Source organism: Aspergillus pseudotamarii (genome assembly GCF_009193445.1).
Source record: "Aspergillus pseudotamarii strain CBS 117625 unplaced genomic scaffold BDV38scaffold_101, whole genome shotgun sequence".
NCBI classification, from domain to species: Eukaryota; Fungi; Ascomycota; class Eurotiomycetes; order Eurotiales; family Aspergillaceae; genus Aspergillus; species Aspergillus pseudotamarii.
In genome coordinates this window covers 73,476-97,850 of record NW_022475115.1, presented here as the reverse complement: position 1 = coordinate 97,850, position 24,375 = coordinate 73,476, and the positions used below count along the sequence as shown (strand labels likewise).

Below are 24,375 nucleotides of genomic sequence, written 5' to 3'. Positions count from 1 at the left end.
AAGGGGAAGACAAATGAAAGAAAGGAAAAAAAAAAAAAAAAAAATAAATCAAATAAAGTACCTCGAAGAACGCAATTTGATGCTCAAGAGCCGCAGTGGGGGCGTTTTCCTCCTTGGTTTGCAGGGAGAAATGGTAGAACAGGGTGCCAGAGCCGAGATCAGCGTCGGTCTGGGGGATAAGCTCAGAGCGCATCATGGTTTGGCCATTCCAGGACGAGGTGTCATCCTTTAGAAAGAGACGTTAGTGACTTTTCTTGGGCCAAGTGTTTATGAGGAGTGTTGTACAATGCTGATGCGAATGCCCTTCTCATCGCTCTTGTCCGCCGGGTTCTTGAAGTCTGCGCTAACTTCAAGGTAGTTGCTAGTGGCCTCGGAGCCGTGGATGTACCACTGGTATGGGCCGACTGGGTTAGACCAAGACCCTAAATAGACATTAGCGTTTGCTGTGGAGATAGATGTTCAAGTATTTGGTCTTACATTTGTCTAGCTGATCGACAGTGAAGGAGGAGTTGAAGAAGCCGTCCCAGACGACTTCTCCAGCGTGAACAAGGGGAATTAGGAACAAGAATGACTTCATGTTTGTACGATGTGAACAATTTATCCTGGTACCTGTGGTATGCAAGACATTGGGCGCTTACTGAGGAATTTATAACGTTGAGAGGATCCTTCCTTCCTGACAGAGTGTTTTAGGATTCGTTTCAGATTGATTCAGACTCGCACCGCGAAAGCGACACGGAACACCACGGATAAAACCATTAAGAATAACTTCAATTTAACCATAACGGCCCGGAGAGCCGATCATCCGTATTGGAACTAGCAAGTATCATGTTGATCATACACTATCCGTCAAATAGTAATTTCATTTCTCCACCACTCGCGAAGGATTTCAATCAATTACATCTTGCCCTTCGCAACACTGTCCCCTGATTCATTTCCCCCCTCGATTTCGACATCTTGGGCGAGATGCATTTTGGGTAGCGTCCGCGCCAGACGGGGCGGGTCGAAAATGGTCTTCGACCGCAGGAAGATCTCGTCGATTTCCTCCAGGGTACGACCGTTGGTCTCCGGGAAGAAAAAGTATACCACCGGTACTATAGCCGCGTTCAACACGGCGAAGATGATATAGTACTTGTAGGAGATGGTATTGAAGCCGACGGGCGTCACCTCAGCCAGAAGGAAGTTGAAAGTCCACACAGCGGCGGTTGAGACTGCGCTGATGGCCGCGCGCAGCTGCAGCGGAGCCACCTCTGTGGCATACAGGAAGGTCAATCCGGAGTAACCCACGGTGAAGATAAACTCGAAGACAAACAGGAACACCACAGCCGCTACCAGCGTGCCTGTGTTGTCCGTCACCGATGTGGTGCCGCCCAATATCGCCATAGATGCCGACATGCCGACCGCACTCCACAGCATCAGCGGTCGCCGGCCCAGCCGGTCGATGGTGAAGAAAGCCAAGAATCCGCCAAGAGGCTGAGTGAGAGTCATGGATGCCGCAAGGATCCGAGACTGTATCGGGTCGAGTCCAAGGTACTGCTCGAAGATGGTGGTGGCGTAAAATGTGATGAGATTGATTCCGCACATCTGCTGGAACATCTGTCCGGTAGCCGCAAGAACCGTCCGATGGAACAACCGCTGCTCGCCCATCGACAACATATCCTTCCAAGATCCAGAGCCCGAGAGGGCCAGGGATCGTTCAATATCGGCGAGAGCCATGTTGATATCCTCGGAGTGGAGTTCCTGGTCGGCCAACGCAGCCAGAATTTCGCGTGCTTCCTCCACTCGACCTCTCTTGACAAGCCATCGGGGGGATTCGGGGAAAATTGTAATGAAGAGCATGACAACTAACGACAGCAGAACCTGGAAAGCCAGTGGGAATCGCCATGAGACCGAGTTGCCCTTCACGAAGTAAAAGCCGAAGTCTATCCATAAGGAGATCGCGATGCCTGCACCGATGAAAATCCCGTCCGTTACGACGTGGGCGCCACGTTTCTTAGCCTGAGAGATCTCGGCCTGCCACACAGGTACAGTCGCCACATAGCCACCGGTGCCCACGCCCAGCACCAGGCGGGCGACAATAAATTGGGCGAGTTGGAATGAGGTTGCCATTAAAACCGCTCCGATGATGGAAATTGCCGAGGTAATGAAAATGACGCGTCGGCGCCCAAGCAGGTCACCCAGGTAGATGCATGACAGAGATCCGAAGATACCTCCCACGGTATACAATGCGACCACCGTTCCTAAACACGATGAGAGTCAGGGGAGGTAACAATGCGACAAGGGTGCCACAGGAGAATTACCTTGAATAGTGGAGTTATAATGCTGCTCGGCACCCTCAGTGGTCAGGGTGTTCATCTGGGGAAACTGCAGGGCGAAGGATTCCAGGGTCAACAGCCCGCCGGTGACACCCTGGTTGTAACCATAACAGACGAATGCTGGGCATACGACGAGCCAGATGATGGCCCGATTTAGAAGCGCACCGCGCAAACCAAAGTAAGGCTGCATGGCCAAGACATGCAACACACACAGGGATTTCTTAAAAGTGGTCTGATTATGAGGCAATGGTATGAAAAAGTCATGCAATTAATCCGGGGAAATACTGTATATAGAAATGGCTCAGCCAATTCAGCCCCGCTGCGATCGTTAGGTCCATTCGAAACCAGCCTGGATGCATCTCAAGTTATAAAAAGGTATAACCCTTTCGGTCATTGCCCGGTCATCGGCGGTACCCGTGGCACCAAGACGTGGGCCCTTTTTCCCCAGACTTCGCTTTGCTTGAGGGACGCCACTAGGCGAGAGTCCAAGATGCTTGGCCGATGATCGGAAGTGGTGATCATGGCTGCCATTGAGGATATCCTCCATGGCGATTCGTGCCATGTGGTTTTCGTCCCAGCCTAACTTTCACGAGGATTCGTATACATGCTGCGAAACGAAACTTCCCAGAGGCATGGGAACACCCTCCCAGATACTCTTGCTTGGAGTAACAGCGGTGGCATTCCTTTTCCCCGCTTACCCTAAGTTGGTCAGTCCCCACCAAACTCGGCTTTGCCTCCCATCGGACCCGGCCGACGGCAGTTCAACCTCGGCCAGATAACATTGTATTGAGTAATGGAAAGAGTCAATTGCTCATGGATCGACGTTTAATAAACAGCTCTGCTGGGTCCATTTTGGATGCATGTGTATTACCCCAGAAAACCAAGAAATCTCGCTTCGTTCTAATGTTCCTTGGCTTGCCAAAGCGTCTCTTGTCATAACGGTGATATCCGAGTCGTGTGACCTAATAAAATCGTTCGCAGTCCATCCCTTAACGAACAATGCAATCAGTACATGAAGGCATTGTCCGAAGGACAACTGAGCCACTGCAACCTCGTGTATAGGAGCTCTCCTTGAGCATCACTCGTACTTCATCTGCTTTCACTGATTAGTCCGGAGTCCGCCGATGCAACACCATCGCTACCGCGTGCACTTTTGGGCGTGGAAAATCAAAACATAAATGTTTGATATAGGGACGATCATGTTACTTCATCCCTGTGGAAAAAGCAACGGGGCCTCTTCATGCATCAAGGAGACAAGTCAATGCTCGTGGAGAAGGCGGATGTGGCGGAACTGGGGTAAGTGGATCACTTATATACGGTTGCGCGGTCAATACGCAATTACTTTTCCTATCTTTGGCAATAAGGTAGTGTTATCAGAATCCCACCGGCAATTGATAAGTCTACAACGGTCTTAATTGGACATGTTAGACGCTGTTAGGCGTTGGTTGATGGCTACACTGTCGCCAAGATCGTCAAGCTTTGGCTCCACTTGGGGGTCCTGGAAAGCCCATTAGTTGACTCCATTACATGATCTCGTTACCTCGCATGTGTTATCGCACTGATATACCGGTATTGGTCATTCCCGCGCTTATCGTTATCGTCTGCCGAGGCTTCTTGTGTCATTCCATGAGCAGATATCTATTCGACGTTTTGCCCCCCGGAATCTCACGGAGATAGCATTATCTACGTTGATAACTGGTCATGACGAGGATCAAATTGTCATTTGAATCTGCAAATTCCCAACTCGATCTCAGTGTTGCCCTGAGCTTCTCTCCGTCATGGGTAAGAAATAATCCGAACAGGACGTCAGATTCTTCGCTTCCCTCAGTCGATCGGAATGCAGCAATGTTAAAAACTTTTTATATGTACAGCCAATTATAGTTGTAGAAAGATATGGGTCCTTCTAGGAGAGAGTGGCGCTGTACCTTGAATTGCCTTCCCAGGTCCCGAAACCTTCGTACGTTAGATATTTCTTGGCCTTAAGCGCTATTGATCGTGCATTGTTGATCATTTCATTACTAGAGATGATCGAAATAATGCCGTTCAAGCTTTTATGCCGTCGTCAGTAGTAGAATACAGCCTTAAAGGGATCATTGTAAGCACATGTTTGACGATAACTGTTTTGGAAAAAAACAAGTTTTGCTTGACTCTGAATCCTACACAGTCACGATAGTCACCACACAAAACATAGATCAGGGAAAGAACTGCATAGGAAACACGCCAGTGATAGACTAGCACATGAAGAAGTGGTATTACCATCAAACAAAAGCAGGCATTTGAAGCACTATAGTTTTCTGACAGCCCCGAGGTCTGCGTCTTCGACTTCGGTCCAACGGAGTTCCTCTAGCAAGAAGATACTGGCTATTCCCGATGATATTACTGTTACTTTATTTAGTCTAAGCAGAGCCACTGCTGATTGATAGTACACTAATATATATATTCTTGCTGCAACCTGAAGTTTTACATCGACTACTAATATATGAAGCATACAATGCAACCTAACCGGAATATTAGGCTTTGATTGTCTTCGGCTTTTCTTACCATCCATCTCTGTTTCTCTTCCTTTTTCTTCTTTTTGTAAGCCCAATTGATCCACATATATCCCAATGCCTTGATCCAGAGTGTGTGTTACTTGGTTGTCTAGTTCTATGACGACTAGAGCGTTCGGGTCGGTCCAGACGTTCAGCTTCCATACGCAATAGCCACCAAGGCGCTCAATTACTCGCCATGTTGAGTGGTCGGGCTGTCTGTTAAAGGTCGTTGTAAGGTTTAAACTTCTGGTTTTGGCCTCGGGATATTGGTATTTACTAACTGACAAAAGAACAATATTAAAGATATCAGTTGGGGTTTGATGTACAAGCCATCATTAATATAAAGGGATATAATATCAATCTCAGAATGGGCTGGTTGCTGTCCCATATACGGCTGACTATGATAAGAGTCTATTAATCGATCATACATAACTAGCAGTTTTGAGGTATGTAGGGAAAAGGAAAGATAATAATACACATCCCCCAATCTTCAAGATTCATAACAAAACGGTCATATTCATAATCCGACCATGAAATCCCATTAGACATTTACCATTCCCACAAGCATCCCAGCAGAGCAATACTGCACTCAGCGGATTCCTCCTTCTCCCCCTTTCATACAAGGTGCTAAACTTCATAACCACACAGTGAGAGAAAAGTCCGACCACCACCCACCCAAGAATCCGTCCGATGCTATATAACCAACACCCAAAAGAGAGAGTATCACTCAGAAAGAGGCCCTCCTGACAGGCCCCGGTGCCGCAATCTCACTCAAGCACTCAATAGTCCCACTAACCTGATCTTCGGAAAGCATCCTTTCAAGGCTCAGACACTCACTCGCCGATTCAGTTTGCTGCTGTCGTGGAACAGGCTCGGGAAAAGAGACTTCGCTGAGCGCTGCGAAGGGGTCGTCTATGATTGGGGCAGATTGTGGAAGCGGATGCTTGCTTGCAGATCTGCTGGGTAGGTGGAAGTATGTAGTGAGGGTGTGTTGCAAGTGGAAACTTGGGAGGTTGCACATTTGTTTGAATTTCGTTGTTTGGCAAAGAGGGGCTTGTTTAGAGGGGGTAAGGTTGGCGCTTTGCAAAGGGCATGGATGTTTTAGGGTGGGAACTTTATACTCGTGATGACTGAGGGGGATGGGTGAAGTCTGGGTCTGATGTGGTTGTGGAAAGTTAGATTGTTATGTCGAGCTGGTAACCTAGCTTTAGGATTTAGAGAGGAAGGTTGTGGCGTATCCATGTCCTGGTTTGATCAATATGCTCTATGCAAACTACGGAGTAATACCCATATACGTATGGTGGTTACCTTATGGACTATCGTGAGTCAGAATTCGAATGGGGAACGCTCCGATGCTCTGATTCTCTCTGATGCTGACCCCTTTCAAACCTTCCAAATACAAGTATGTGACTTCCCAAGGGGCTTCTGTTGCCTTCTTGGAGAGTGAATTAGCGTAAGGCGCTCAGGCTCCAGCCAGGGCCGAAGGAGTATAAACCCCCCCCTCCTCCCCGCCATCCTCCTTCAACACCTCCTTCAGCACCTCCTTTGACTGTCCTTAATTGCACTGTCAGGAGCCATTACGCAAAGCACACCACTTGATTAACTCAAAAACCAGAAAGCTAAGGGCCATTGATTCGAAGTTGCTGTTACAAGGTCTAATATTGTCACAGCAAGTCGTGATATAAACATCCAATGCTATCTTTAACCAAGTTATAAAGCCATCAATCAGGCATTGTTAGCGCAGGAGAAACTCGCGTTGCTTGGATCGTCGTGGATGGCTTTGCCCGATACGTACAATCCTAGTCCGCACTGATATTCGTTAGCATATGTTTTAACAGGAGAAGGAATGGAAAGGAATGGAGATAGCCCACCAGACATCCACCAATGCCAACAATGATCAAATTCACTATAGTCAAAAATATCTTCCGTGGCGAAGATGTGTAATAGCCCCAGTTCATGAAAAGCCAGAAAATGCCGCTCATTCCATCTGTTTTGCGTGCATTAGCTTCTTGCCTTGAAAAACAGTGGGGGAAACTTACACGTAAACCAGCTGGCGAATAATGCGGTCCACGGGATAATCAGCATCATCGGATTCCAAACAAGAAAGATGGAATGTGCAACTTACTATCAAACTCAGCAGGTTGTTGAATACTGGGATCGCCTCGGCAATGATCCATGCGAGCGTCCACAGCACCAACCCGATCAGAATCCATGACCCTATAGACACCAGATTCCGCTTGTGCATGCGATCTGTATTGCGGAAGAGACGGACGTATATATACTTGCACGCCACATGGCCGTTGATCACGCCGGCAATGATGATCTAGTAGTCAATCATTAGTCGCGGTAGTATGCAATAATGGGGCGAGCTATACCGTCGGAATGGCGATTCCGTAGGCGATCTTCGAGACCAATGGACTAGTCGATCCCAGCGCGGGGGATGACACGTCTTTGCCGCCATATCGATAGATGACTAAAGCCGTGACGGTATACATGGTTGTATCAGTTGCCTGGAGCAGGTACAGGGTTTTGGGATAATCTGTCGGTGTTTCCATCTCAGAGATAAAACCAAAGAAAGCGACGTGGCCAGCTATGTCGCTGTTAGCATATGCTTTGCATGTGTCGACCCTACTCAGCGTACCATAAGCGAAGACGATGTTTGTCACGGCCAAAAAGCCCTTGTATAAACTGGTATCGACGGTCACATCGATATGTCCGTCGCCTGGTCGCTGGATTCCAATAGCGATCATGGTGATCAGAACGGCCGCTATAATACTGATGAACGCTGTTGTTGTCAGCTCGATCACGCTTCCTCAGAGTAGCTAACCTAACTTACAGGAAATCGATAGCCAGGATACCTTCTTCAGCGTCCGAGGCAAAGTGCAGACGAAAGACAGGATTAAGCCGACCACCCCGAACACAATGGAGCAAGTACCATGCTTGGTTAAAGTATTCATCATGACAGTGAAAGTTAGGATATGACTACCCATGATAAAGATCAAAAAGACCAACTGGGCAGTGCCCAGCAATTCGCGACCAAATCGGCCCAACAAGATTTCACCAGCATCCGCCATACTATGCACGTGGGGATATCGCAGCTTGAACTGGCCGAGAACGTATCCTGTGTACGTAGCTACCAAGCCGAGGCCTATGATGAGTATCACAGCCCTATTCAGCATAGCCAAGCAAGATGCTTAGGATCAGCCACCAAGCCACCAAAAGTCTCGACAGAGAGGGCGTTGCCAATGAACACTCACGGAACAAGGCCGAGCGCCGCCATGGCCGAAGGGAGTGATAAAATGCCCAGCGAAATAGTCTCGGCGATCATGACTGTCAAGTCAGCGAATTATCCGTGTTACCACAATATGGTCGAAACGTACTCATTCCACATTGCCTAGCGGAATCAGCAAGGCGTAATTAGAATTGCATTATGTACCTCAGATCTCATGGGAATGCATACCACCAGCGCAAGGTACGATATTTCACCTCTGCGAACTCTTCATCCCCAAATGGATCGTCATACATCGGAGGCGTTTCCCCATTTTTATTTTTCTTCTCGTGACTATAGGTGGGAGGATCTTCCACTTGATCGATCGAGCTATGTGCCATGGTGTATAGTGTCCGTATATCGTCTAAGATGATCAATGAGGATAATTAGTAGTAAGTACTCTTTAGGACGCTGAAACGAATTCGATCAATGATTGAGAGAACCCAGTCATTAAAAGCCCATCAATATGTCACGGACAGGAGTGAAAGGATCACGACGAGGGTCAAAACAGGGGCCGAGCGATTCTTCCAGGTGAGGAAGATGGAATGGCCTGAGCGACCGGAGTGCCTGGCACCACGACCTCATATGCATAGCAACACTTGGTCTGATGATGACTAGTACCATAGGTGCAAGTCTTCCATTGGGTTGACCGATATTAGCTCAACTAAGGACCCCAGACAGCTGGTTGGGGCTGTGGGGAACCCCAATGCGACGTGAATGCGGAGAAAGCTATTTAGGGTTGCGACAGTCATGGTAAAATTATGGCCTTGATTGGAAAAGGATTCATTCCTTTCGGTTGATGCCGCACGAGATTTCCTGTCCGAGGAATCCATTATATAAGGCCCGACGCTTTCGCTAGGCGGATATTACTGTTACTCCCTTCCTACGCTGCCACGAGTCCTCCACGTTCTAGCAATTTGATCACGGGATTTAATATATGGTTTTATCGATGTTGCATTGGATATTTATGGACATCCTTAGCCTATTCAAGCAAATTACTATTATTCCGACGATTAACATGATGAGAATCACATGTTCAGCATGGGAGATAGTAAAGTTGGAGTCCTGCCAATAGCATCAGAAGAGGATGCATTGTTTATTCATGCAATACTACTGTATCTCCTTAGGACGGTGGGCTATTATCGGTGACCTTTCAAGCCAGTCATCTTCATTTGACCCAGTTAACAAACCCCATGCTCCGATAAATCACTAAGAGACTTCATCAGCAATGCATGGGGATATGATCATTACCCTGTAAGCTGAAAGGAATGATACGGTGTAAAGATTCTCGAAGGGCCCATCGGACGTACAAACTCTTCTTCATTCACGGAAATAAGAAGATTTAACAGGAACAAAAAGAAAAAGAGGAAAGGCTCAAATACCAAATCGTGTCTATGATTCTATCTTGTCTATCGGGTATTATGCAAACAAAATAAGAAAAGCACGGTCTATCCGTCTATAAATGAGATGCAAAAGTATGGTGATGTTATCATGAAACCACACGGTCGCGGAGGAACAAGTCAATGCCAGCCTCAGCACAGGCCGCCCGGAGTGGCTCAGCTATCTCGTATACTCGAGGCTTGATAGCCTTCTGGCCCCCGGTAGTAGCCGCGCTCTCCTGGTACCCCGAGGCGTCTTCATCTTCCTCCTCATGGAAGAAACCCTCGATGTCCAAGCGTCGCAATCTAGAGAAGCGGGTCTGTCGCTTGTTGAGCACCATTTTCAGCTGCCCAATTAACATTCCCAGGGTGTTCTCTTTGCAACTTTCAATGTAGAGCGATTCCACCGATGGCGGCAAAACATTGGTAAGCACAGTAGAAGGCTCGGGTTGGTATCGAATATCAAGCAGGTTGGGTAGGCGAATGCGGATGTCTTTCAACGCGGTAAACTCTGCCAAGCTACCGAACCATTCGTCGTGGGTTTCATTAACCCCGGCAATAGTAAATGGCAGATGGTCCCCGTAATTATCAAGCCAAAGGGTATGTAGGCTATTCTTACTGCCTGCCAGCGACCGGTAAAATGCGGACGGCTGGAAGCCCTCGGCAAGCAGGTGTGAATCAGAGTGTTGATACTTGAAAGACTTGAGTGAGGAGCATGAAGCAATCAAGTTCTCCATCCCTTGGGAGCCATTGCTGGAGTTGAGAGTAATCTCTGAGATCAGAGAGGACCCGGCCACCGGGGCCTCGGCTGTTGATGTGTGCTTATCTTCTTGCGGAGGGTTAGACTCAATCACCGAATCCGCTGAAAATGTCCGCATTGACGGCAATCGGAAAAAAGGAAAGATCTGTGATGGCATATAACTGCCTTTGGTATCCTCCTCAGAATCCTGATGACTGAGAGATACCTTTTGCAACATGCTAAATGCGGGCTGCTCATCAAAGGGTTTCTCGCCCTTCATGACCCTCTGCAGCATTCGATCCAGGTATGCATTTTTATTCGGATATACCAGTCGCAGCTCTCTGAGGTTGTTTACCAAAGGCAAAAGAAGCGCTATCCAGGCCTCCTCAACGCCTTGAAGAAGATCCTGCTTCCATTTGACATATTCCTCAGGGGAATGGCTAATAGCCTCAGCCCATTTATTCAATGATGTCATGTCTTGCTCGGACGAAGAGAGAGAAGAAAAGGAACGATGTTGTTGCCAATCATCAAAATGCAAACTCCGCACTGACCGAGCCAGCTCGGGCTTACGGAGAATAGCATGTAAGAAGGATTGGGTCTGCGCACAACTCTTGAGTGTCGCAGACCTATAGACGAAACGCAGGAAGAGGTCATGGAAGCGTCGACATACAAAGACAAGGTTATACCGATCTTGGTGGTCTTCCAGAAACTCCCCGACCAGGAGGAGAACATCATTGGGAAGCGGCAAAGACATGATCAAGGAAATCAAGGAACCGACAACCACTACAGTATGAAAGACAATGCAATACAGTCTGGAGAAGAGCAAGAGTGGAACAATGGCCGTGGCCAAAGGGTTTAAGAACCGACCGCAAGCAGTAATCTGCCAAGATTGGATTGAACTGAGTTTTGCCTCATGTTCCCTTTTTCGAATTTTTTTGCCAACAGCCCTACTAAGCCTCCCAAGCACCAGCGAGCAAATTCCGAAGCAGATCACTGGGAAGAGCGGGCCAATGGGGCCGAGAGAACCACCACAGTGGGCGGAACTGGCGGAAGCCTTCAAAATCTTAATCGGAGATCGGTTGACTTGCTTCAATCCATGGTACACCGAAAGTGAACCAGAGATAGCCTGCAATTAAACACGCCATCCGTCCAAATCGGATGGTGATTCGCTTCGGGTTGCTCAGTGAGCTATTCGATCCACACAAATACATGGATACTGATAGTGACAAAGGATTCCCACATACAGTAGTTGATGGGGAATATGTCCTGCAAAGAATGTCAAAAAGACAGATGGACCAATCCTTTGCGATGACCTGCAGCGGTGATGGTGGTGATCTGCCGTGGCAGACTTGAATCCACCAATTTCCCCAATCCATCGCCACAGGAGAGTCGGTATGAGTTTCACAGTGGGGCCCTCCGCTAAAATGACTCCATCTTGCGGGCAAGCGACAATTCTTATTTCGCGGCGTTCTACTGTTAAACGGCAGTTACAGTTTTCGCGATTTAGCCGTCTCCATCCTCTCCACCCGTGCTTTATTGTAGACATTGAGACAGCGAACAAGTCACCCATATGAAACACACATGGATACCGCCTTAGCTATAGCCGCGGCAGCCTCGGAAAATTAGTTAAGATCAGCCAGCAGGGAAAGCGTAATCGGATTTGCCCCCGAGAGAAGAGTTGGGAATGTCTGCCAGTAGGAAATTCCTTTAATGGGATCAGGACACGTGCAACTCATTATCAAGGAGGTAATTTCCCCCCTGGTACGATAACGACCACTAGTAGTATGGAGTACAGCTTCAACCGGACTCCAATCACTACTTATTTTGGAGCTTTCTATCTCGCTTCTTCCTTTTCACTTTGGTGTTACTAAGTAACGTCCTACTTGATTGCATCCTGTGTCAGCAACTGCACATGTCAAACATACCATATGCAATCAGGCACTGCATTTGACGCAGGTTGACCTCATACAGCATCGGTTGACCAGTCGACGAGCGACTATACCCGACTAACATTACTATAGGAAAGCAAGGCGAGAAAGCATGGCATTCCCAATTATTGTTAGGCAGTAAGCACGAGCGTGTTAATGAGCCATTTTGTTTATCATTTTCAGTCGCCGTCGCCAATTGAAGTGGATTAACAACGACTTCTTCAGGGCGCCAGCGCAAAGCAAACTTTACTGTTGTGGAACCATTTCGTCGGCAGGCCTGCTTCTTCGGGCGGGAAAGTGGACTGGGATTTTTGCCATCGCAGTGGATCACTACGAGCAAGCACGCTGTAAAGGATGAATGGAATTCCGTGCTCCGGAGTATTATTTGAAGTTGTGAACTTCTCGGGCATATTCTACGGTGAGTCCACCTGTCAGAACCGAAGGGTCCCTCAGAAGGTGGGCCGGAAGGGGGTTTGCAGTTTTCACTAGAGAAGCATTCATGATTTATGGAGCGGTGAAAAATCATAACTGCGACAAGTGGGGTTGGTGCCTGAAAAATATGGAGTCGATGATACATACCCACTCCTTGCCAAGCGAGAATTTCGAGAGATCGTCGTCAGTGAGGGGGATTGGCATGGGGTGGTGGTCAAGACTGGAGATGGGCAAATCCCCGTGCTCTTTTCGATGTCGACTCAGCAGGTCTCTGACGATATACAGTCCAAGAATTCCAGGTGATTCCTCTTCCCCATCAGGAAGGTGGACTGTTACATGGCACAGTAGAATGTTTGCCGGGCCCACGCAGATTATCCGAGTTAGCCCCATGCTTCTAGAATGTCTGTCTGCCTTCTAGCGCTCGAATGTAGAGGGTCTGGCCCCGGAGCAGAACCTGTGCCATACAACCACTGACTTGAGACGTTCCTCACCTCATAATATCACCCTCTGGCAACATTGGTGCTGATAGAGATGTCTCGCTCAATACAGAAACGGGCGGCTTGGTGAGGGGGCTGTGAAAGCAGGTCATGCTGAATCCTCATCCCTCTGAAATCTTTCTGAAGAAAAAAATAAAAATAAAAATAAAATAAACCGCTTTGTCATCCAAAATGCCTGGCTAACCTCAGCAATAGCAGCCTATTCAAAGTGAATAAGATGACATTCAAGAGCATAGGGTAGAGATGAGGCAAAGTTTAGATAACACAATTGTGGAGGAAAGTGAAGAGATAAAGTTGGTAAGCTACAGAGTGCATGATGAACGGATTGAAATTCAGAGGGGATTGTCAACATAATTTGAGTAAAATGCTTGCTAGGCTTCGCCGTGCTACGCAATAATTACCACGATCGTAAAGACCAACGACAGGTCAAGTTACTCCAGCGAAGGAGCAAAGCTGCAGTTCCGCCAAGGAAACTACTCAACCTGATCAGTATCACTTCGGCGACAGTAACATGACGACTGGATTCGGACATCAGCTGTAGCTGCTGCAAGCTTCAGTTGCTGTTTGATAATGCGTGCCTCAGCGATTCGCCCAAGCTTAATAAGGCATTCATGATACCCGTGCAGCGACCACACGTTGTTCGGATGCTGCAGTGCACGAGGTAAGGTGTCATCTAGGCCCAGATCAGCACTATACACTGCCGACGCATCTTCAACCCGCCCTTGCTCAAGTAGAAGAGCACCGTAAGCATGCCGAGTTGGCTGCATCCATCCCCAAGGTTCGTCGTAAGGGAGACCGTCGTCCAGGGTAATGGAACGTCTTAGATGACTAAAGGCAGCATCATAATTGCCCTGGCGATACTCCAGTTCCCCATCAAGCATTGCCTCTGCAATGGCTAGTATGTCAATGCATTTGTTGTTGAACAGCATGCGGGTAGGCACAACACGCTCTAAGGCTTTATGGAAGAGCTCTCGTTCCTTATCTGCCTGGTCGACCTGTCCTGTCGCAGCGAACGCGACGCCTTTGCCGTAATGAATCATTGCGGTTGTCACACAGTATAGCTTCTCGTCTCGTGGAACGTCCAGATAGATGATATCCTGCCACCGACCGAACCGAATCAAGACATGCACCTTCATTGCCAAAAACCCTTCAAGCCAATCCGCCATAGGCGGTGACTCGCGACGTAGAAGCTCATCTGGGATGGATAACTCCAGCTCTTGGGCAGTATCTAGGGCAACCCTTGACTGGCCTGCGAACATAGCAGCATAGATCCTGAAGTGATAGTCATGAGACCGGTAAAGGGTATAGAAGTTAACAGCTCCTGCACGAGCGAGGAACTTTTCATCTGCTCGGATCGCTTCAGAGTTGGACGCAATTGCCTTCCGATAATCGCCACATAGAATATCCAAATGAGTAGGCATGTGATTGAGATGGCCCGCATCAGGGACCAATCCACGTAGGTTATCCGCAGCTAGAAGAGCCGTTTCGGGTGCGCCCGACATCTCCATCAGATGGATGTACATGTGCAACAAGCCAGGGTGACGGAGAGCTCCGTCCTGTGTTAACGCTCGTTCAAGCACCGTCTTGATCTCAAGGGTGCGTGCGGTTGGTGCCGGCTGACCAGTCTTCAGAACCCACAGCTCCCATGGTGTCAGGTTCATCAACGAATCTGCGTACAATGTTGCGACATCGAGGTCATCTGGGAATCTTTGATAGACAGATCCCATAGCATCGGCGTATCCCTGGTTCCAAGACGAGCAGTCCCCTAGTGGCTGATCCTGTGGGTATCGTTTCTGGAGGGCTTCGATAAGTGCCGACTCTACGGGTCTCGCCGTAATCCCGTGCTTTCTGGCCTCTTCAGCTGCTCGATGAGTGCGCTGGACTGTCAATTCTAATTCCCGCTGATCGAAGAACTGCCATGGCTTGTTGTAGTTGGGGCCTAGGGCATACGAAAGCCCCCAGTACGCCATGGCAAAAGTGGGGTCATGCTCAATGGCTTTTTCGAAACAGTGAACTGCCTCTTCATGGTTGAAAGCATATGTCCAGATGAGTCCTCGATCAAACCAGGTCTGAGCCTCGGGGCTGGCGGTGGTCACCGGCCGGTGGAACGACCCGAGGTTGTAGTAGCCATCTGAATTTTGGCTATGGACGCCCATTATAAATGATCGATTAAGTACTAATCAACCAACAAGGTGTTGGTATCACTTCCGTCAGATGTTGTTCGGCAGAAGGACGGACAGTGAGCCATGGGGACTTCTACAAGGTGGGGTAATGTTATTCGCCCGGCATAATCACGATAGCACTGCCCATAAGAATTACTTATTGTCTCCATACAGTCAATGTATCCCAAAAAAAAAACTTTGCATAGATTTCTACTCTGCCATGGATTTGGTTGGTCTAGGTGGCTATATACTTCAACACATTAAGACATTTTATTGTCACATGCTTCGTAAACAGCACGATATTGTTATTATTCGACGATCGAGCGCCAGCGATAAAGAGGACTTTTCTTGTTCCTTAGATCGCAAATTCAAGGCTCTTCATCGTTCGCAGATTGAATTGCCATGTCACCCAAAAAGATTGTATTTAGAAGCCATCATTGAAAAACGCCTCGTGCCAGAAACAAGAAGATAGACAGAGCCTGTGATAGCCAGTTCTCAAAGCTCATTTGACAATTCTCTTTCGTCCGTATCCTCACCGACGTATCTTTCCCAAGGAGACACAAGCTGGTATATGCATTTCGCTCTCGCATGGTGTTTCGTAAACGACGTCCGGTCGAACCTTTCTCTACCGCAGCCCCAAATCCGTCATCTCGACGTTGTCTGCCGATCCCATCCAAAGAATGTTGTTACACCTGTGTGAAGCCGGAGGTCAGTCCAAGTTTCCTTGCCATTGTGAAATTGAAATCAAAGTATAATGTGTCCTCGGGTAGAGAACTACCCTCCGCCAGGCTTCAGCCATGTAAGAGCAATAAGTAAGCATACCTAATAAGCACAAGTCCAAGAGTTCCTGTGTTCTTTCCATCAATGAACTCTTCCGTGTCCCGCAACAGCACGTTCATGTACGAGTCGATGCTCTCCAGCTTGCCCTTGTACTCTGTCTGACCCCACTTAAGGCGAATGACCATCTCCGTACCGACCCTACAGCACATCTGTTAGATAGGTAAGACTCGCGGCATCTGGTTTAGGCGAAAGAAAAGCTCAATGTGATCGTTAAAGTGCGATGGGATGATATTGACGCGTACCTAGTCTGCAGAAAAGGGCGGGGATTGACCGGTTGGAACTACAAACGAAGTCAGTATAAATTCATAACCCCTGTGTTGATAAGTCCTGCTGGACTTGAATCATAAAAAAAGAGCAAGTACTAGATACTGACACTCATGGCTATGGTTGGCTGGTCGGGGTCTGCGACTGAACGGTTTTAAGGATAGCGTAAGCCGTTTGATGATACTTTGTCGATTCGACAAGAAGATTATCAGTCAGCTGAATCAAGGACTTGTTCCAGCGTCGAGGTAACGCTTGTGCTGGTCGCGTGTTGAGCTCGTAAAAGGATTATCGCGGTCGCCAACTCTCGACAGGCGGATTGAAGGTTCCTTGTCAGCGAAAATGAAATATTGCCGGTCTCGAAGTAGCCAATAAAACTATGCTCTTGGCCACCGCCTTTATCCAAAGACAGATGGAAAGCTTTAAGTACATTCCACAGCTCCAGTAAAAATTGCACCCATTATTGCCATTCACTGATCCTTCTTAGCTCCTTGTACATGACGCTTACGGCTGGTATCTCTCATCATGTAACGTTCCCCATGTAGTACGAAATTATCGCGCTGCAGAAGGAATGGCATGACGATACTACTAAATGTTTTTAGCCATAATCAACAGGCAATTTAAACAGAAAGAATAATTAGACAAGTCAGAATGTTATTGTAGACCATACAGCCATCAACGGTGCGGTATCCTCAGTAAAGAGATCTCTCAAGCTCTTTTCACCTCCCAGGTAATTTCCTTGATGGCAACTTCATCTCCAGCTTTCTCGTCATAGTCATACCACTCGCCCTCAGACAGGTCGATGGCAGTAAAAGGGGTGGAAGACTCGGTGCCCTTGGCCTCCCAGTCGCCCTAGGTCACCTGTTTAGGATCACATCCGATCGTTTCCAATGAAGAAGCGCAACTCACATCAGCTTTAAAATCGGTAAATTCAAGACCGCGGCAGTCAATTTCGATCACTTTCCGGCCCTTGCGCTTCTCGTCTGCTTCGTACACGTTGGGACCTGCAACAATAGAGGCGGAATGGGTTTTCTGGTCACACTTGTTAGCTGCAGGCAGGGCGAGGCGTTTGAAAATGAACAAACTGACTTGGCAAAGCTTGCATTTCCAGACAAAGTTCGCCTCTCCGCGGCTTCCAGGGATTTCATGTTGCTCCTGTATGGTCCATACTTAGCTTGAGTCAAAGTAATTTTTAAGAAGTAATACAACGGTTAAGGGGAGGAGATACGCCAAATAGGACTTACAAAACGGTTGAAGCTGACCCAGTTTGGGTGTGTCTCCCGACAGGACGTGCATTGTACCTTGAAAGTGTAGTAGTAGGGATTCTCATCAGTATCTTGAGGGCGAAGCTCGGTGACTCTATACCAGGGTGAGCTACTGCCAGCGATTGTGTTATATATGGTGAGGTGCGGGGAAGCTATGCAAATAAATACGGACAGAGCAGGGAGAAGCAAGAAATGGAGCTTTTCATAATTTTAAAACCACACCTAGAACACACTTACCCTGTGAGTTCAGCTGAAAGGACTAGAGAAAGCATCTTGTTGGTTGTCTGTTGGTACAGTTGCAATGCTGAGCGCGCCGTTGATGAAGATCTTGATAATTGATCTGTGCGGGGGAAGGACTTCCGCAAAGAGAATGATTTATATAGCCACAGTGGGCATCTTCCGCGCACACACCACCAGGAACGTCATTCCTGGTAACACAACTAACAATACAGAGTATCATCTGAATTAAGGTCAAAACACACAAGTTTATGTTCTAAGAGGAATACTTCTATTGCAGGTATATATACAACGAACGCTAAGAATGCGGGTCATACATAAGTGCTCAGGCTAAACAGCCGATATGACAAGAAAGGAAAACCAAAGGTGCTATGTACATCAAAAAACTACAGGATAGACAGGTTCATCGTGAATCACAGACGGCTTTGCTGTTGGTCCTGGCCCAACGGCTTGGTCGAGAAAGCGTTAAAGTAGGCGTTCAGGGCATCCGCGGTGCCGCTGCCTTCCACTAACTGCACGGTACAGGCAACATGGCTGTCTGGGCGGCAGACAACCACACCGCCCATCTCGGGGTCAAAGCCAAGCTTCTCGTGTGCGGCGAACTTGGCATTAGGGACTCTCACGTCGGGGATGTCGTCCGCATAGATGTGGTGATGGTAATCGCGGAGAATCTGCGGCACAGCCTCCATGTCGACCTGGTTCTTCTGCGCAGCGTATACCAGACAGAGAGTGAAGAGCTTGGAGTGAGGCTGGTGACGCTCAAAGAATGAAACATCAGCAATATCGGGTCTACGGTAGACCGATAGGAACGAGCGTTCCTTTTCCAGGTTTGCCGCAAGATCGGTGATGGCCTTCTTTGTCTTCTCCTGTTTACCTGCGAAGATAAAGATACGGAATGCACCATTGGCTGGCACCTCTTGCTCCAGATGCACAAAGTTGGCATCTGCCAGTCGAGTAACTGTCGAGGGCGTGAAAGCGCGTCCTGCGGTCAGTCTCACACCGGGAACGTCGAATAGTGACGACTTGGCCGGGTGACTAGAATCCCAGTTGAAGACGTTAGGCTTGTAGGCAACACCATAACCACTGGTGAATTCGCATGATGATTTGAAGGTCTTAACAAACTCATCCTCCTCTTCACTGCCAGACGCAACAGTGGCATGGCTAGCGGAGCCAACCTCTCCGGCAGTGGGGCGGCGTTTGGAGAACAGGGCGGCGTATTTCGCATCAAAGTTTAGCAAAGTCTCTGCAATGTCTTTGCGCTCAGTTTCATATGTGCTCAGAATAGAGCGATCGGCGAGTCCAGACTCGACAGCATGGAGCTTCCAAGCCATGTTCAAAGCGTCGTGGAATGCAGTGTTCATACCCTGGCCGGCCTTGGGCTAAAGAAGAGTTAGCGCGAACAAGAAACGTATTGTTTAAAAATGGCTTGACATACACTGTGAGTGTGGCAGGCATCTCCGCCCATGAAGACCCGCTCGTCCAGGGTGTACTTCTCCGAGATACCCTGACCAATTGGGTAGACAGAGTACCACTCCACGCGATCCCATTCGACCCAGTATGGCTTCAGAATCTTCTTAGCAGTCTCTTGGACTTCCTCCGCAGTTGCTGTCTTTCTTGGGTTGAAGTCGGGGTCCGAGGATGAAGCGATCTGGACATACAAACGGACCATGTTGTCCTCACGGGGAATGACCATGATCGAACCAGCATCAGAGTGGATGGTGCACTTGGTCTATTTTTAAAGTGAAAAGTTCGTTAGTGCTTGATTAGTTGAACTATGGAGATTGGGTTTTTCTCACCTCGATATCAGGGAAGTTCGTCCTCACTACACCGTCCATAACACCCCACACATATGAGATAGGATCCTTGTGATGAATTTGGATCCCAAGCTGCTGTCTGACAAAACTCCGGGCTCCTTCACCACTGAAGAGGTACTTAGAGCGGACCGTCTCGATGACATTGGTGTCAAGGCACTTCAGCTGCACTTCAACGGGGTATGTCTCGTCCAAGCCATCATTCTTGAATCCGGTAATAGTCCAGGGTCTCTCAACAGTGGTACCAGCCTTTTGGATCTCGTCCAAAAATACCCGCTCGATCTTTCCCTGGTGGACAAGGGTTGTGAAAGGATATCTGGTATCAATGAAACGTGGGCAACTAGGCCAGCTGCCAGTGCGATGGATACCTTGATCCCCGGTGAGAGGATCCCAAAATGCGACATCGTAGACCTTAGCGGGCTTGTAGGCCATGATTTGGCGCTTCAAGCCGAGGTTACGGAGAATCTCAGTGGAACGAGGCTGGATACCATCGGCGCGACCTGTGGCAGTGGGAACTGGGCGGTTGTCGATGTGCTTAACCTTGTAACCCCATCGTGACATACACAGGGACAAAAGAATGCCAACAGGGCCTGCGCCCACGATTACAATATCGTATTTCTCTTGCGTTTGAGCCATGCCGGCGGCGAAATGCGAAAATTAAGCTTTTGGTTGCTTTGGTATTCGCGACTGTGGGGATGAGGATCGACAAATGACAATATGAGGTAAGGGTTTTGGAATGTTGGAAAGATCAAAACGTCACCAACATGAATATTTAAAAAAGTTTAAGTGAAAGTGTTACAAGGAGAATAAGTGAAGCTCAAAGGGTGAAGCGCTCATTTATAAATAAATGAGAGCTTGGGGTAGGGTCCCGAGGAGCAGTATCGAAGCCTGCCACGGAGAACCACAACGGCATTCATTTTCGGTTGGATCGACGGGAGATGCCATACATAGTTGCTTAAGTTGGGGTATCAGGTAATGAATTGCAGTAGGGTAGGGTCCCGGTCTAGTAAGCAATAGGTAACGGTGGCATGTCATTGGGGGGAAGCAGAGTAACCACAACGGAGCGTGTGGGGAAGAACTGAGAACGTCAGTGCCGTCGTTCGTTCCGAGAGTCTGGAGTGCCTGCGGAAGCGAAAGTCGGCATGTGGAGTATGTGCACGTGATCTACAGCATCGGCAAAATCGCCGGGATTTCTGCGCTGATTCTGCCGCCTATCATTGGTCACTGAACATGCCGATGCTTTTGCCTTACAATTTAACTGATGGGACTCCTGTGTACGGAGTGTAGATGGGGAATATAGAGACAGGCACGGCGATTGTGGGAGGCAGATGCATCAGGAACACTAATCGGTGAACCCAGTTGAGTGTTGATGCTTCACAAGTTCGCTTAAAGGACTTATTCGCCCATGACTGAGGGTAGTACAGATTTCCACCATCCAATCGACAATCATCTACTAACGCTTATGCCCACTTGTAAAACCCCGGAACTACCGTGTTTACCATCCAGGGTAGTCGGTTTGAATCCCACTTTACCGTCTTGATTTCCTTGACTACTCCGGAATCAAGCATGTCGAGTTGCTTAGGTGAAGCTCCCAATTGGCGAAACAGTACTGCTCTTCGCTATCCATTTAAGGACAGTGGCCTTCGGGAATGAAGCTCACAGCAGCGGTGGGAGAATATGCCTCAATGCTTCTCTCTAGACTTTTCTAGGAAACTCCTAAGACATAGACATTACCTAGGATAGTAATAGAGCCTACTCTGGCTGTAGTCAAAATAGAACAAGCAATTCATATGCTTCCATTGCGGCTGGGACGACTTTCTACTCAGAAATTGAAAACATAACATTCTGGCCAATAAAAGATCATGATATCATGGGACTAGTGCCCGTGTACTTTAAATCAAATCGGCAATTTTCACGGCATGCCGAGCGGACCGGACAATTGGCAGAGCAACTTCCTCCTAACATCACCTAATAAGACGTACAACACAGGAAAAGGAATAAAAGAATCTGTAGAGTGTGTGAACCTCGCCTCAAGGATGGAGGTAATATAAAGCACGCTTTACTTACCTTCATAACAACGAGGCTTCGGGGAGGACTAGAGCATGGACTATGATTCTCCACGAATTGCTATACAGTGCTATATCGAAAGCGATGAGTCAGTGTTGGATTGAGCGAAGAACGTAATTGCGCATACTCTTAACAAAAAGGTCTAGTGTTGGTGTGTTCTTGTGTATTATTAGGAAGGGTTGTATAAAGATGTGGCTTGAAACACAATAATACTACTAGTCACTCAATTATGCAGTCACAGACACAATCTAAACGACGTCCTATTGTGACTGTGAATACAACACCTATCATGAAACTTGCTATTATTGTCAATACAGTACTATTGAATAGTACAGGACACTTTCCTCATTGAAAAATAGGGTATTCCAAAGTTAGCCACTATAGACCCGAATTAACCCATTCTCGCCTATAATTCTATGTCTTTGAAGGCTTCAATAATAGTATTGAAGCCCATGGAATATGGTTAATCTTGTCAAATTTCGTACTTGATTTCTATCCTGGCTTTTAGAATCATGCCACTCTCTATACCCTTCCTTGCCGCAGCAAAGACGTCAACATCCTCTTCATTCTGTCCAGATTGCGATGAAATTTTCTTCGTTGGAGATCCCCATCATGCTTAGTCCAGCGTGAGTGATTGGAAATACCGGCCGACAAGGTTTGAGATACTAACTGCTGCAGCCAAACACTTCCCTATGAGGACGTCGCGAAACTTCATCCCTTCTATGAGGAATATAGATCTTTCTGGAACACGTCCCCAAAGATGGAAGATACCACTCTCCCTTCAGATACACCAACGAACTCTTCGCGTTCAATTGGGTCTAGGTTAGAATCTGATCAACCTCTCTGCTCCCCCGAAACCTCGTTGCTTCCTCCGGTACGTGATTTCCAGCCATTCTCTGTCGGAGCCTCTGCAGCAGAAAGACTTCACGTGGCTATTCATGACGGGTATGAGTATACACCAACCTACAATACACACCCAGAGGCCTTGGCCAGTCAAACCGCTATCCTAGAGTATGATTATCCTCGCAAGCAACCCTTGTTACCTGTGCAAGAACCCATTGATATCTGCGAGCGCAAGTTGTTTGAACTATACCACATCAACAGCTCGCTTGGCCAGACACGGTCTTCGCACAAAAAGCTTTTTGGGAGAAACGGTTGGCTCGGGAGAACAGCAGACTTAGAAAACCTATCGAGTGAGAAACACAGATCAAAGAATCTCAAAGATCTGCGAAAAAAGATAGTGGATGGATTTGTAGGTCTCTTTGCCTACCAAATGACCTTGTTTGGTGTACTAATGTTGGATTAGACCGAGGGCATTGCGAAGGCTTCCCAGACAATCGTTCATGAACCCCGTGTCATGAAAGATCACCTACCACAATCGACTATTCCTATCTCACTGAATCCTCCAATACAAGCGATGCTGTATTCAGAACTGGAGGTCATGATATGTGTCAGTGCAAATGTATTTCTCGTTGAACAATATCATGAAGGTCGACTTTCAGGAGAATCTATCAAGAGAATCAAGAACTACTGGGGATCCAAGAATAGGCCATCAGTCGTCGAGTTCCAATTTGATCAGGCCACTCAACAGCGCTTAATCATGGAAAACAAAAGGTCTTTGAGGTTTCATGGAGAGAGCTCGACGAATCCAGTCCTTCTCAGCTCCAACCTCCATAACTGGAAAGCAATCGTCAAGGAGATGAGCATTCGCACTTTCTGTGCTCCTGACAGCATGATCCGCAAGCATATGCACGATGTTTCTAAGCTCCTCGACATGCTGGGAGCCCCCATTTCCACTTTAGTTATTTGCCAGAAACTGCACATGCAAGCACTGTCCTTAATGGGGCACCGCGTCGAGAGACGTAATTATGCCGACCGACAATAGTGACAACCCAGTTCCAGGTCGAGGCAATGGCCCCACGCAAAGGTAAGTTTAGGTACCGGCTAGTTAGGTGGAGCGTGGAGCTAGACACAGAAAGACATTCACGGCCACTCGTGTTATTCAGATTATTGCTTAGTTCTGTGATCGTTCTGCTTCCTTTGGTTGACCGTTGAGCGTCGCAGCTTTGTTTTCAGCTTTTGTTCTTCTTGCGGGTGCTCCACATTGCATCGGATTTCGGTCGTTCACTTAGCAACACCTTCATATAATCGCTTTTTAAAAAAAAATAACAACAATATTTCTTCCTCAAAATGCAAGGCCACTCTACACCAAACTCAAGGGTTATTGGGAGTTGTGCTCCTAAGACTGCAGACGACGTGTCTTTTTGATTTTTTTGGGCCAACAAATTCCTGCGGGAAGCAAAGGCACGTGGGACGACGTCATAGGCTCAGACGCGGACCACGAGCAAAAAAAGACACTGTTGGCCAAACATGCACGCCTGTCGACCCTTGCCTGCAAGAAGACCGCAATCTGGATCTCAAACGATGCTTGCCTCACCTTTGTCACTATTGTTCTTATAGTTTATCCTCCCTATCACGCACGCTAAGCTATCCAGAAGCTATCGTTTATCCTGACCCTCCCTTACTGACGCGAGTTCTAGACAACGCTACAGACCGCTAATCACTGCGTGTTTCAGCAATGCTATCCTTATGCTGGTAGATTTTATTTCCGTGCCCCTTAGTTTTTCCTTTAAAGATCCCAGATAA

The 24,375-nt window shown here is 47.8% G+C and overlaps 10 protein-coding genes across 10 annotated transcripts; 2 read left to right on the top strand and 8 right to left on the bottom strand.

The window, feature by feature from the left end:
* Positions 1-267: 267 nt before the first annotated feature.
* BDV38DRAFT_288447 (uncharacterized protein) lies at positions 268-577 on the bottom strand (the record flags this gene model as incomplete). The annotated part of the gene is made up of 2 exons (XM_032061036.1): positions 268-422; positions 478-577. 2 exons carry the CDS (start codon positions 575-577, stop codon positions 268-270), a joined length of 255 nt encoding a protein of 84 aa, XP_031907793.1.
* A 131-nt stretch (positions 578-708) lies between these two features.
* BDV38DRAFT_13380 (putative MFS sugar transporter) lies at positions 709-2,964 on the bottom strand. The gene is made up of 2 exons (XM_032051333.1): positions 2,298-2,964; positions 709-2,237 (listed from the first exon to the last, which is right to left on the bottom strand). Exons 1-2 carry the CDS (start codon positions 2,500-2,502, stop codon positions 895-897), a joined length of 1,548 nt encoding a protein of 515 aa, XP_031907792.1. The 5' UTR covers positions 2,503-2,964; the 3' UTR covers positions 709-894.
* On the top strand, positions 2,825-3,360 carry BDV38DRAFT_13393 (uncharacterized protein). Its single transcript, XM_032051334.1, has 3 exons — positions 2,825-3,019; positions 3,149-3,170; positions 3,237-3,360. Exons 1-3 carry the CDS (start codon positions 2,858-2,860, stop codon positions 3,326-3,328), a joined length of 276 nt encoding a protein of 91 aa, XP_031907791.1. The 5' UTR covers positions 2,825-2,857; the 3' UTR covers positions 3,329-3,360.
* Positions 3,361-6,568: 3,208 nt separating this feature from the next.
* BDV38DRAFT_289979 (putative neutral amino acid permease) lies at positions 6,569-8,452 on the bottom strand (the record flags this gene model as incomplete). Its single annotated transcript, XM_032061379.1, has 8 exons — positions 6,569-6,652; positions 6,969-7,166; positions 7,219-7,433; positions 7,485-7,628; positions 7,680-8,011; positions 8,101-8,173; positions 8,233-8,237; positions 8,304-8,452. 8 exons carry the CDS (start codon positions 8,450-8,452, stop codon positions 6,569-6,571), a joined length of 1,200 nt encoding a protein of 399 aa, XP_031907790.1.
* Positions 8,453-9,522: 1,070 nt separating this feature from the next.
* Positions 9,523-11,707, bottom strand: BDV38DRAFT_263708 (uncharacterized protein). The gene has a single exon (XM_032056210.1). The coding sequence runs from the start codon at positions 10,981-10,983 to the stop codon at positions 9,601-9,603; it is 1,383 nt and encodes a 460-aa protein (XP_031907789.1). The 5' UTR covers positions 10,984-11,707; the 3' UTR covers positions 9,523-9,600.
* Positions 11,258-11,707, bottom strand: BDV38DRAFT_13355 (uncharacterized protein). The gene has a single exon (XM_032051327.1). It carries the CDS (start codon positions 11,603-11,605, stop codon positions 11,294-11,296), a length of 312 nt encoding a protein of 103 aa, XP_031907788.1. The 5' UTR covers positions 11,606-11,707; the 3' UTR covers positions 11,258-11,293.
* Positions 11,708-13,559: 1,852 nt separating this feature from the next.
* On the bottom strand, positions 13,560-15,242 carry BDV38DRAFT_288443 (TPR domain protein; the record flags this gene model as incomplete). Its single annotated transcript, XM_032061035.1, has 1 exon — positions 13,560-15,242. The coding sequence occupies one exon, from the start codon at positions 15,240-15,242 to the stop codon at positions 13,560-13,562; it is 1,683 nt and encodes a 560-aa protein (XP_031907787.1).
* A 631-nt stretch (positions 15,243-15,873) lies between these two features.
* Positions 15,874-17,886, bottom strand: BDV38DRAFT_288442 (uncharacterized protein; the record flags this gene model as incomplete). Its single annotated transcript, XM_032061034.1, has 8 exons — positions 15,874-15,940; positions 16,071-16,226; positions 16,331-16,368; positions 17,073-17,201; positions 17,259-17,381; positions 17,439-17,504; positions 17,594-17,708; positions 17,852-17,886. 8 exons carry the CDS (start codon positions 17,884-17,886, stop codon positions 15,874-15,876), a joined length of 729 nt encoding a protein of 242 aa, XP_031907786.1.
* A 262-nt stretch (positions 17,887-18,148) lies between these two features.
* On the bottom strand, positions 18,149-20,918 carry BDV38DRAFT_263702 (putative FAD monooxygenase). Its single transcript, XM_032056209.1, has 3 exons — positions 19,648-20,918; positions 19,287-19,580; positions 18,149-19,230 (listed from the first exon to the last, which is right to left on the bottom strand). The coding sequence occupies exons 1-3, from the start codon at positions 20,296-20,298 to the stop codon at positions 18,265-18,267; spliced, it is 1,911 nt and encodes a 636-aa protein (XP_031907785.1). The 5' UTR covers positions 20,299-20,918; the 3' UTR covers positions 18,149-18,264.
* Positions 20,919-22,341: 1,423 nt separating this feature from the next.
* Positions 22,342-23,614, top strand: BDV38DRAFT_288440 (uncharacterized protein; the record flags this gene model as incomplete). Its single annotated transcript, XM_032061033.1, has 3 exons — positions 22,342-22,355; positions 22,408-22,981; positions 23,036-23,614. The coding sequence occupies 3 exons, from the start codon at positions 22,342-22,344 to the stop codon at positions 23,612-23,614; spliced, it is 1,167 nt and encodes a 388-aa protein (XP_031907784.1).
* Positions 23,615-24,375: the final 761 nt, after the last annotated feature.